Raw genomic sequence first — 13,078 nt, 5'->3', positions numbered from 1 at the left:
ATTTTGTCGCCATTTCATATTTTAAGCTTTTTTTTTTAATACCTACTGTGGTCTTCAGATGTTTAAGGATTTATATAAATATCATATACGGAGATATTTCACCTGCTAACTGTGCGTTGCGTCTTCAATGCCTGCCGCCTCCTTTTGACTTCTTGCCACCCAACTGTGCATTCGTCGAAAATCTGTCAATATACTCCCGTCTTTACAAAATTGTGGTGTGATATACTTACGCCCTCTATCCCTCTTAAATTTCAATACATATGCGTTCACTTCTTGAGTTGCTTTGTATGTATTTAAATTGGGTACAAATGTATTTATGTTTGCATACAGTTAGCAGTGCAAAATGTTAGTGACGTATAATAGTATTAAAATACATTTCAGAAATAAAACCTTTCTAGGTTTATACAATGCATCACAAAAGTGAATACACCCCTCGCATTTCTGCAAAAAATTAAGTATATCTTTTCATGGGACAACACTGACAAAATGACACTTTGATACAATGAAAGGTAGTCTGTGTGCAGCTTATATAATAGAGTTTATTTATTTTCCCCTCAAAATAACTCAAATTATAGCCATTAATATCTAAACCCCTGGCAACAAAACTGAGTACACCGCAATGAAACTACGTACATCCCTAAATGTCCAATTTGAGTACTTCTTGACATTTTGGAGGGAAAATGACGACTTCTTGACATTTTCCCCCCAAAATGACATTTTGGAGGTAAAATGACGAGCAGTACTCAATTTGGACATTTAGGGATGTATGTAGTTTTTAAAGGGGTGTACTCACTTTTGTTGCTAGGGGTTTAGATATTAATGGCTATAATTTCAGTTATTTTGAGGGGATAATAAATTAACTATTATATTAGCTGCACACAGACAACTTTTGATTGTGTCAAAGTGTCATTTTGTCAGTGTTGTCCCATGAAAAATACTTAAATATCTGCAGAAATGCGAGGGGTGTACTCACCTTTGTGATACACTGTATGAACACTTTGGCCTCCTATATGCATCTGCATTTTAGTGTTGTCACGAATGTTGTAATTTGAGAGCCAAGTATGTTTTCAGCTGGGACTTGGAGTAAAAACTTGGAAAACAACAGTGCTAAACTGATTGTCTAGATGAAATTACTTTCAGCCAGAGGCGGGGTACATCCTGGACTGGTCACCAGACAATCTCAGGTTATGTATGGAATAAACAACCATTCACATCTATGGATAGTTAAAGTCTTCAATGATATGAAGCTGCATGTTTTAGCAATAAAGCAGGATGCTGAAGTACCGAGAGAAAATCCACGCAAGCGTGGAGAGTACCTGCTAGGGTGCACAGAAGGACTTGACCCCCCAACGTCTAGACTGGGAAGTAGATGTGCTAACCACAAGGCTACCATGCTGCCTGCACGCATTTGGAACTGTTGCCCTTGTGATAATTAGGTTATTCCATATGTTTTGTATGTCAGAGTCGAAGTGAAAATCCAAGCCATTAGCGTAAAAGTGAATCTTAAGGCATTAAGGCAACACTTTACTGCATTCAAATAATGCTTTGGAGTGCAGTTTACTTCCTTAAAAGGGCAGTGATTAATAAGGTTTTCTGAATCCTTTAAGTGAATTTTCTAACCAATTCTTTACAACAAGAATTGTGATCACTCGCTACTGTGACTGTTTCCCCAAAATGTCCACCAGGTGTCCCCCTCCTCCTATACAGGCGTTAATAGGAGGCGCTGCTGGCCAAGGAAGAGGAGCTCCCAGGCTCAATGTGCTTCAAGTGGCAGGAGTGGCAAAGAAGGTGGCCGTTCAGAGGGTAGCAGCGATGACCCTCCTCGTCATTCAACTCCATTTTACAATCCTGAAAGATACAAGTGCCCAACAATGGTGAGGCACATCCCAGGAAGCATTTATTTGTCAGCCGTGCAGCATATTTCCGTTTCAAGAAAGATATAGATGTATAAAAATAACACTAAATACCATTTCCAGCAGAAAGCAAGTAAAATAATAAGAGTTGTAATAAGATACAGCATAGGAGCTTGGCTTAGTCCAATGCTATATAATTACTATCATGACTTTAATCAAGATCAGGGATCATTATGATATCTAATCAAGAGCCATTTATATAGTGTTTTTGTGTTATCAGATAATCTACATTGATGTCTTGAAGTGTGGTGTCGTCTTACCCACCTCGCAGTGATAGCACTCCACATGATAGTCTTTGTCCATGGACACAACACGGACGGTCTCGTCGGAACCCTGCTGAGACATTGACACAACTGAAGCCAGTCAAGCAAAAGGACACAGTTGGAGCAGCATTATCTTCAACTTCAGTCACCTCGCTGCTTCCTCAACAATTCCTATTACTCTGCATTTTTTTCCTCATGTATGCAATTACCCATTGGGCATGTAATTAGCATAATACTTCATCATTTAAATAATCACATTTTCCTGAGTTGATCCAGGAATTTCAGTCTCGATTGACAGATACTATCTTTAAATCATACCAAAGGATACATGACATGTGGATGACGTGACCACTGATGAGAAGCGAGTATAAATAGTTGTTGTTGTTGTTGTTTTTAAACTGTTCAAAAATATATTTTTCAGGTACCTGTACTCAACATGTGCATTTGTTTTTCTGATGACTTTATACTTTTACTTGACACGTTTGAGCTGACGGCTGTACTTTCAATTCCTTACTCAAACTAAGATTGTTACATTTTTAAACCATGCTGGCAACAAGCAGGCGTTTTCTATCGTGATTTCCACTAAAACTCACATGAGCCACCACTCACATGATTTGAGTGGTTCAATGATTGTTGATGTAAGGCCTGCTGGCTGGATCCACTCCACCAAATTTTATGTGGACCAAAAATTTCCCTTAGGTTCAAAACTAGTACCTTATTTTCCGCACTATAAGGCGCATCGTCAATGAATGGGTTTAAAACTGTTTTCAGTTATATGGCGCACCGCATTATGAGGCGCAGTAGTAGTAGCAGCGGTTGGGGTTGCATTATGCATCCACTATGTAGATGGAGCTGCGCTGAAAGGAATGTTATGTCATGATTAACCAATATTGATCCATATATAAGGCGCATCGGATTATAAGGCGTACTGTCGGCTTTGAGTAAATTGAAGGTTTTTAGGTGTGCCTAATAGAGCATATATATATATATATATATATATTATTATTATTTTTTTTTTTAAATTGCCAATGCTTTATCCACGTTATGTTTATTAACATCTGAATAATGCACAATATGAAAAAATGTATAACTCGAGAAAAGAAAAGTCAATGCTGGTTGAACTCATGTTTAAGATTTTAGGGTTCAAAAGCTGAATAATATAGTTCATGATAAGTAAAAGGCAGGAAAGTATTTTACAATAAAATTGGGAAAAAACAAAAACGACACATCGCGCTAAAAGTCAAAGCAGCAAATAAAACAATAAAACAGATCAAATCCGAAAACATTAAAACCCTTAAGAAATATAACCAGGCTACCCTAGTCCAGAGAAAAGGAGAGTCTAAAAAAGTGGGTCTTAAACAGCGATTTAAAAAGGCCTAGATTACCGGTAGTAATGGTGCAGATTTCAGGGGTAAGGCTATTCTCACAACCTTTGTGAGGAAGAAATTTCATTACCAAGAAGATCCTATGTTCCAGGTACAATTTAAACCGTTGTAGAGCGTTTTTGATGATGACATCGTGTTATATTTTTTCATTTATTTTTGCACTTACACTAAATTTCAGTCTCTTGTTTTTTTTTTGTTTTTTTTTTACATTTATACATTTTAAGAGGTAAAATCAATATTTCTACTGTTACAAAGTATTTGAAAATAAATTGAAAAATAAAAACTGAGTATCTGTAATTAAATACAACATGTGAGTACTCTGGCCACCTCTACACGTGATTTAGGACTTTATTAAATCCCCAAACACCAAATAAAGGGCATGAGATAAAATCTAATAATCAGACATGTTTACCTCAGATGGAAGGATGGGTTGTTTGCAGGAGGCACATTTAGGAGCCAGGACCCTGAGAGAAAAAAAAAAATAAGAGTTGAGAAAAAGACCTTAAATAGATTTGCTCGAGATGTATAGTGATACTAAAAACTAAGCCAATCTAACTTCAGAGATTTCATTCTGTGCTTGATGTCCCTCCCAGCCTTTAAAGTTGAGCCCCAGTGTTTTTCCTCTTCAGACGGATTAAATTCAGTATCTTGAGCCGATTGAGCAGATGCCAGTTGTGCAAATGTTGTGGCTCTCCCACAAACATGATCCAAAATAATTAACTGATAAATAAAAAATGTGAATGTATGACGGGCAGCGGGAGGTAAAGAAAACAACCTTCATCTGTGCACAGGCTCGACTATCGACCAGGGGTCAACTGTGCACTCGGACACTAGGGAGAACACCAAATTGCTGTCAGACTCTGCTGAGCTGCCCATGTTGTCACAAGTAGCCTGCCAGCTGCTGTATGTGCAGAACTGCAGCTGTGTGTTGTGTTAGCCAGCTATTGGGAACCTTCATGCATGATTTACAGTATATAACTAAGCAATATATGTGGTAGTAATCATTATTCTTTAAAATTCATCATTTGCCTCATTTTTTGTTTGTTTGTTAAGCTCGTTCCCACTGTGTACCCTATGAACACATGTAAAGTGAGGCAAATAAGTATTTAGTCAACCACCAATTGTATAAGTTCTCCGAGTTGAAAGGATTAGAGAGGCCTGTAATTGTTAACATGGGTAAACCTCAACCATGAGAGACGGAATGGGGATAAAAAAAAAAAAAAAGAAAATCACCTTGTTTGATTTTTAAAGAATTTATTTTCAAATTAGAAATAAGTATTTGGTCACCTACAAACAAGCAAGATTTCTGGCTGTCAAAGAGGTCTAACTTCTTCTAACGAGGTCTAACGAGGCTCCACTCATTACCTGTATTAATGGCACCTGTTTTAACTCATTATCGGTATAAAAGACACCAGTCCACAACCTCAGTCAGTCACACGCCAAACTCCACTATGGCCAAGACCAAAGAGCTGTCGAAGGACACCAGAGACAAAATTGTAGACCTGCACCAGGCTGGGAAGACTGAATCTGCAATAGGTAAAACGCTTGGTGTCAAGAAATCAACTGTGGGAGCAAATATTAGAAAATGCAAGACATACAAGACCACTGATAATCTCCCTCGATCTGGGGCTCCATGCAAGATCTCACCCCACGGCGTCAAAATGATAAAAACGGTGAGCAGAAATCCCAGAACCACACGGGGGGACCTAGTAAATGACCTACAGAGAGCTGGGACCACAGTAACAAGGGCTACTATCAGTAACACAATGCGCCGCCAGGGACTCAAATCCTGCACTGCCAGACGTGTCCCCCTGCTAAAGCCAGTACACGTCCAGGCCCGGTTCGCTAGAGAGCATTTGGATGATCTAGAAGAGGACTGGGAGAATGTGTTATGGTCAGATGAAACCAAAATCAAACTTTTTGGTAGAAACACAGGTTCTCGTGTTTGGAGGAGAAAGAATACTGAATTGCATCCGAAGAACACCATACCCACTGTGAAGCATGGGTGTGGAAACGTCATGCTTTGGGGCTGTTTTTCTGCAAAGGGACCAGGACAACTGATCTGTGTAAAGTAAAGAATGAATGGGGCCGTGTATTGAGAGACTTTGAGTGAAAATCTCCTTCTATCAGCAACGGCATTGAAGATGAGACGTGGCTGGGTCTTTCAGCATGACAATGATCCCAAACACACAGCCAGGGCAACAAAGGAGTGGCTTCGTAAGAAGCATTTCAAAGTCCTGGAGTGGCCTAGCCAGTCTCCAGATCTCAACCCCATAGAAAATCTGTCGATTGCCGTGTTGCCCAATGACAGCCCTAAAACATCACTGCTCTAGAAGAGATCTACATGGAAGAATGGGCCAAAATACCAGCAACAGTGTGTGAAACACTTGTGAAGAGTTACAGAAAACATTTGGCCTCAGTTATTGCCAACAAAGGGTACAAAACAAAGTATTGAGATGAACTTTTGGTATTTACCAAATACTTATTTTCCACCATGATTTGCAAATAAATTCTTTAAAAATCAAACAATCTGATTTTCTACGTTTTTTTTTCCACATTCTGTCTCACGTGGTTGATGTTTACCCATGTTGACAATTACAGGCCTCTCTAATATTTTAAAGTGGGAGAACTTGCACAATTAGTGGTTGACTAAATACTTATTTGCCCCACTGTACACGGAGACACATTCTTAACCATGTTTAAGAGTTTTTACAATATATATATATATATATATATATATATATATATATATATATACTGTATATATATATACTGTATACAAAGGGCAGAAAAGGTCAGTGTATAGACCCTACTCACGTGACGTCACAGCCACGCCCCCGCGCCATGTTGTCCGGATACTAGTCATGTTAATGCATTAGCGCTTCGTAAATTCCTCCTATTATGGCGTGTTTTTCTGCTCGTTAACATTAATAATCAAAATGGTGAAGTCGTGTGTGGCGGTCGGTTGCAAAAACAGAGAAGATAGACGGAGAGACTTGAATTTTTACCGTATTCCGAGAGACCCGAAGAGGAGACCGAGATTGACTGCTGCAATTCGACGAGAAAACTGGGCTCCAAACGACTACCACAGATTACGTAGTAGTCATTTTATATCTGGTAAGATGCATTTAATATATATTTAGAGGGTTTTGGGCTGACAACCACAATTAAGATCATTGCTAGGCTAATCGCCGACAACATACACTCAGACGTTGTGAATGAACTACCTGAAAATATATAATTATAAGGGGATAATCAGACAGTTGTCATACAATTAATTTACAATTTCACTATTGAGGTCAAAAGCCAAAAAATAAATTCAACTAGGGACAATCTGGAGTAGTGCTATCGCACTTCATATTTATTACGTATTATATATGTATATAGTGAGAGTGCTATAGCTAAACCATATAAACATTAAAAGCCCTAGCTCCATTGACAAATGATATGAAATACATTAGACTTGACAGTGGATGTTAGCAAGAACAAAAGATTTTGAATTGAAAATTTCGTAACTCACCTTCCGAGCACAAGATTCCTGCCGAATTTTCGTGTACGAGGACCTGTTTCACCCAACCAGCAACGTAGCATTTATAAGCCTCCAAGCTCTTAAAGTTTTTCAAACTTTCGTGAGAATAGGCTGATTTTGTGTGGACAAGATAATTGTAAATATCAGGATATCAGATGTCAGGCGAAGCCAGCGGGTCGAAAAACATCGATTTAGGCATCAAATACGGATCTGGCGAATGGATAAACTGAAGCTTTTCCACGTAACGCCTTTTATGCAACGGATCCAATGAGTTTACAGCGTCAGATAACACCGGGGCTTCCATGAATTGCTCTATAACTTGCTCGACTAATTGAAAACAATGAGAATAGGTCTGAAAAAGAGGTACAATATGGCGGCCGGAAACAGCGACACGCCCATTTTGTGACGTAGGTGAGTAGGGTCTATTGCACAGGCAGGGGCATGTGTAAGCGAGTTAGAGTGGAGAAGTGAGTGTAGAAAATTAAGTACCATTTAAAACAAAATATATTTGTGACTTGTAAAAACTAACACATTTTTGTGCACACAAAGAATGCATACTTGTGCGCTGCTCAAAACACAATTTTGTGCTTGGTACTAGTTTTACTATTACGTACATGCTTATTTCTCGTACGTGTAAAAAATATGTCATGAGGCACAAATCTAACGCCATAGTACTCTGGCCTCTTCCTCTTAGCACAATGGACCTATCGCAAAACCACGTCCACAAAACAGAAATGTCGGACACTGGCCATCCAGTTGCATAGGAATATATTGTGTGGTCGTGACTTTAAACATCTTTTTTATCACTTTAAAATTGCAATAACCCGATGGTTTAACGCTGTGCCTGGGGTACCTCCAATTCCGACATCAGGTACTCTCAAAGATTGGAGGGAGGAATTTTTTTGCTGCCTTTTTCAAAGCTTTAAAAAAAAGTTCACCAAATGCAAGCTATGGATACGGCTCTGTCGTAGACCACATAACAACTGAATGTTAGGAATCACCAAGGACACCTGTGCTTGCTCAAAGTGAATGATTGATCTGTCCAAGAAATAATATTTGGGAGTATGTAGTTGAAACATAGACCTAACTATTAAAGTTAGTTTGCTAACATTTGACTGCCAAATTGTTTACTAGTCTTTCACCACATAAATAGAATAAAATACAATGAATTTAGGCTGTCAAGATCCCAGCACTGAAAGTCCAAAGTAAACATCACAAACTTGCTATAGAAAAATGAATACGTACTGAACTTAAGTTTGGTCACGGACGCACACAAAGGAAAAATCTTACAAACAACTAGCAAGTGGCTGCGGTCAACTTGACTGCATGCTGCTCTCTCAACATTAACGCTTTGTGTATTTATTTACGCCGTTTCATGTTGCACATCTATGTTTATGATGCAAGTTCTTTATTTAGCACATCTGGATGATATTGAGAATCCAACTGAATGTAAAAGACTGCTTATTCATCGCCACAAAAGCTTCGGGAGAAAAATCTTTCAGAACACATGACATAACGTTATTAAGTAGCTAAGTTATAGCTAGCTAGATATTTGGCCCGTGGAGTTTCTCGTTTTGAAGTTGTGAGTGGTAGCATTTCACCTCGATTAGAATAATCGTCTCTATCTGTCGGCTTGTTGACAAAATTCATTTATAAATAATAACAAAGTAAAAATTCATTTTTAAAAAAATGTCTATTGCCAGTTATGGTCATGCAAATTCAGAAATTTTAATTCCGGCCATCATCCATAAATCGTTTGTTCACTCATTTACTGGCACTTAGAGAATATGACAGAGCCTTGGGTTGTCCGAGTTTTCCAAGGGGCGGGGCTTTGCGATTGGTCCATTGTGATCTGTGATTGTCTGCAACCAGTCCTAGGTGAAAGACGCCAAACTTGCAAATCAACTGACCCTAATTAGGACTCTATAGAAAATGGATTGTACATTTATGGCGTGAATGCATCAGGGCAATGGGTCAATTCCCACCACCTGGGAAATGTGGAATATTTACATTTAGTTATTTAGACACATTTGTTTTAAGGATAATTTTTCTGTAACTTTACTAAACCAGAGTACTGGGAAGAGGTGTTTTACAATTGAATAGAGAAAGAGTGGCAACTGGCACATTTAGAGAGGGTGGCCATTAGACCATAACACCATGATGCAAGCAATAAGTCAAACTACAATGCCCACATAGCAGTTGACGTATTAGGCCAGATATAAAGGAAGAAGGAAATATAACGCTTGCATCATCTCTCTGCTCTGTAGAAGCATAAAATAACATTTGGGATAGAGTCTTATACAGCTGCTTTTTCATATCGCATTAAACTTGATTTTTTTTTTTCTCCCTGCAGGCATCAAGATGAGAGGCATGCAGTGAGTGGAAGGAGTGAAGCACACCTGTGGTAGTCTTTAACACAGTAGATCTTATTTTCAGTGTCCACAGTAAAGGGCACGCCGTCGAGACTCTCATTACAGATAACACAGCGGAAGCAGCCCGGGTGGTACGACCTACCGAGAGCCTGCAGGATCTGGAGGGACAAAAACGTAGCACATTAATCTTCCTATTTGCTTGTGCCATTCCCAGCATCTACTATCTTCATAACATACAGTAAAAGTGTGCTATATAAAGAAGAGAAGCCGGAACTTATTTGTTTAGTGATGTGTTGGGAAACATTAAGAAAAACCCTACAAAAGACTTACCATGTCCATTATTAGGTGACCACATGCATTGCACTTGTCAGCTGACTGCTGGAAGCCTGAGTACTTTAACAGATAAAGACAAGACAGTTCAAAAATAGTGTGACGTGGTTATTTTGTGGTTATTTCTGATTTGAATTTCATTCTGGCAGCAGTGTTTATTAGAAAACACTTTCAAATTGAATATGGCATGACGTCTTGGACACATATTTCTTAGAATAATAAAAAATATACAGGGTGTTCCAAAATGGTTGACCCCATTCTAAATGCCGATATCTCAGAAACTACTTGATGGATCTTAATGAAACTAAATACACTTTATGTTGAAGGTCGTAAGTTTTATTGGTTAAATTTACAAAGAAAAGTACTCATATTTGTTGGTCCTATGACAGATTTTCATAAATGTTCAATATCGGCGCCGCCTGTGACTCCACACGTCAAGTCGGTATTCGAGCTCGTGCCAAACTCGCTGGAATATTTTGAAATTTTTGGTGCCAAGTCCTAAATTGTTTTGTAGTTGATGCCTTCTTTGCAAAATTTGTGAAGAAGGCACGCTGCACTGTCTTCGGTGACTGAGTCCGAGCATACTCTAACACGCAAAATGCCTTTTCTTTTGAAGTGAACAGCATTTCTTAACATGAAAAGATAGAAATGCCAAACGTTACACACAAGAACTTGAAACGTTTCTACACAACTTGTGAAAATTTGAGGTCATTCTAATGAAAATTGTTAAAACTATTTGCCTACGAAATGGGGTCAAACATTTTGGAACACCCTGTATATAAATAATATCTTTCAATTGTATAAGAGGTACTAGAGCTTACATTCAAACTTGTGGTGGAGGGCCAATTAGATCCATATTCAGAGTAACACTTTGAAACATTATGGAGAAATTAAGATTTTCTTTAAAGGTAACATTCCAAGATTGCATTTGAAAGGTTTCATAGAAGTCAAAACATTACACCACTTACTTTTCCCACTTATGCTAAGAATGAAATCATGCATGGCCAATTGATGTCAAAACCTACAACCCCTCCCAACAACCAATAAAGTTAAGCAACCTCTCAAGTTTCTGACCTCCTCACAACCCCTCAGAAAGTCTAATTTTAAAATTCCGAGACCGATATATTAGGCTGCCACTTTGACCGGGTCATTTGAGGTGAGTCACATCATTTATCAAACACAAGCCGTATGTCTGAATGTGAATGAGCTACAGCAAGAGTTCCAAGAATCTATACTCCTGTAAAAGACCTACTAACTAGAAAGGTTCTTAGTAGAATATCTCTTAGCTTGGCCTAAGTATTGCCGCATTGTGAACCGAACTCACCAGAAAGTCTTCTTCACAAAAAACCCTTCCTCCAACGTAGTAGAAAGCCTTTCCTCTCAACCTTCGACCTGCAAATAGTGACATCCATTTCAACTGTTTAGAAGGATAACGGACGGGATGAAAGTTATTGGTAAAAAAAAAAAAAAAAAATACACATATTAAAAATAAATCTTGCGAAGCCAACTCTTAAAGCAACACACACAAAATGCTGGTGATAACAGACACCGTTAAAAAATAATGGACCAAGTTGCAATATTCTTTATATCCTACTGAACCTCAGGTAGCCACCACCTGTCAAATGCTGTGCTAATGTTAGAGATGTCCCGATCGATCAGGTCCGGTCACGTCATTTTCAAAGTATCGGAATCGGCAAAAAAATATCGGCCATGCCTTTTTTTTTAATATATACAGTATATATTTTAATTAAATCGTTTTCTAATTGTATTTAACATTACAGACATAATATGTTACACTCATCCAGAGTCTTTAGTTTAGGCTTAAGGTAGGTTTAACAAAAATATCCCAATAACGGCGGCAATTATTTTATTAAAAAATGTGTCACGTCAAAATATACAATGCAATTAATGTATGAGCTGCACGATCCCTCTCGCTCATTGTAGCGGTCAATCTGTAATGATGCAGTTTTACCAGTATAGAGAGATAAAAAGCAGCACAAAATGAGTAGAGTGAATTTTGGCAGCCTTTGGAACCTTCCTTTAATTGGCTAAAGTCTTGCAATCCCTCTCCCTATAATTAGAGATATCATGGGAAGCAATGTGGGGAAGAAAGATGGCTATTGATCTTTGTCTTAACACCTTATGTTATTTCCCAAAGCAGAGAAGATATATCCATTGGTAGCATGACACACAGTCATGGGTCCACTTCCCATCATGCATTTGGGATGGCCACAGTATCATTTACTGAAAGCTCAACAAATACACTAGATGGCAATATTTAGTCACAATATAAAAAGTCACAAGTCTTTCTATCCGTGGATCCCTCTCACACAAAGAATGTTAATAATGTAAATGCCATCTTGAGGATTTATTGTCATAATAAACAAATACAGTACTTATGTACTGTATGTTGAATGTATATATTCGTCCGAGTTTTATTCATTTTTTTCTTAATGCATTGCCAAAATGTATATGATCGGGAAAAATTATCGGGAATGATTGGAATTGAATTGGGAGCAAAAAAAGCAATCGGATCGGGAAATATCGGGATCGGCAGATACTCAAACTAAAACGATCGGGAATGGACCGGGGGCAAAAAAACATGATCGGAACAACCCTAGCTAATGTCTTTGACAATGTACTGAACAGTAGCTTGGACAAAAGGCAAGTTGCAGACAGCATCGGACGATGTCTGGGTTCAGCATGTGGGAAAGAAAATCATTGAATCAAATTACTGGACAGGTGCAGAAAAAAATCCGTTCCTCTGGAATTCAATGTATCAAGCGGCCAAGTCTCAAAACGGCCTGGAGTACTTTTTCTATTCACGCCACATGTTAGCCATAAAGTACTTCCTTTTCTGTTATGCCTTAGTGTTATTGCAGGCTAAATGTGACTCATCAACACCATGGTATGCCCACGGCCTTTAGAAAGATACTCCTGCAAGTCCTACAGAAAGAGAGGACATTTTTAACATATTATGAAGGTTGCTGTTGTAACCATTTGATAGCTGTCATTGTACTAAGATTACATCAATGCAGTTCAATGTACGCTCAAGAGGTTAGTACACAACTACATCTATAAAAAATATATATTTTTAAGTATTATAAACTACCTTAAGCAAAACCACCCAACCAACTGTGCATGCGCCAGAAATATGTCAACAAAGACCCACCTATTAACAAAAGCCTGGTTTCCATTAATTAAAGCATCATAATTAGGCTAGAACTTTAAATGTTCATCTTACAAAGACTTCAAATTTGTACAACTTTCAGTTCCTGGGGTTATG

General features: G+C 38.3%; 1 protein-coding gene across 1 annotated transcript in view; it reads right to left on the bottom strand.

Annotated features, from left to right (window-relative positions):
* Positions 1-883: 883 nt before the first annotated feature.
* Positions 884-13,078, bottom strand: part of LOC130914953 (LIM domain-containing protein 1) — a 32,010-nt gene continuing 19,815 nt past the window's right edge. The window contains exons 3-8 of the mRNA XM_057834562.1: positions 11,117-11,184; positions 9,793-9,855; positions 9,490-9,620; positions 3,974-4,025; positions 2,178-2,246; positions 884-1,848 (exon numbers count right to left, since the gene is read on the bottom strand). Coding sequence (XP_057690545.1) covers positions 1,711-1,848; positions 2,178-2,246; positions 3,974-4,025; positions 9,490-9,620; positions 9,793-9,855; positions 11,117-11,184 — 521 coding nt within the window. The 3' untranslated portion in view covers positions 884-1,710. The remainder of the gene's footprint in view (positions 1,849-2,177; positions 2,247-3,973; positions 4,026-9,489; positions 9,621-9,792; positions 9,856-11,116; positions 11,185-13,078) is intronic.

Source organism: Corythoichthys intestinalis, chromosome 4, assembly GCF_030265065.1.
Source record: "Corythoichthys intestinalis isolate RoL2023-P3 chromosome 4, ASM3026506v1, whole genome shotgun sequence".
Taxonomy (NCBI): domain Eukaryota; kingdom Metazoa; phylum Chordata; class Actinopteri; order Syngnathiformes; family Syngnathidae; genus Corythoichthys; species Corythoichthys intestinalis.
Note: the sequence above shows the minus strand (reverse complement) of the source record. Positions and strands in the feature narration are given on the sequence as shown.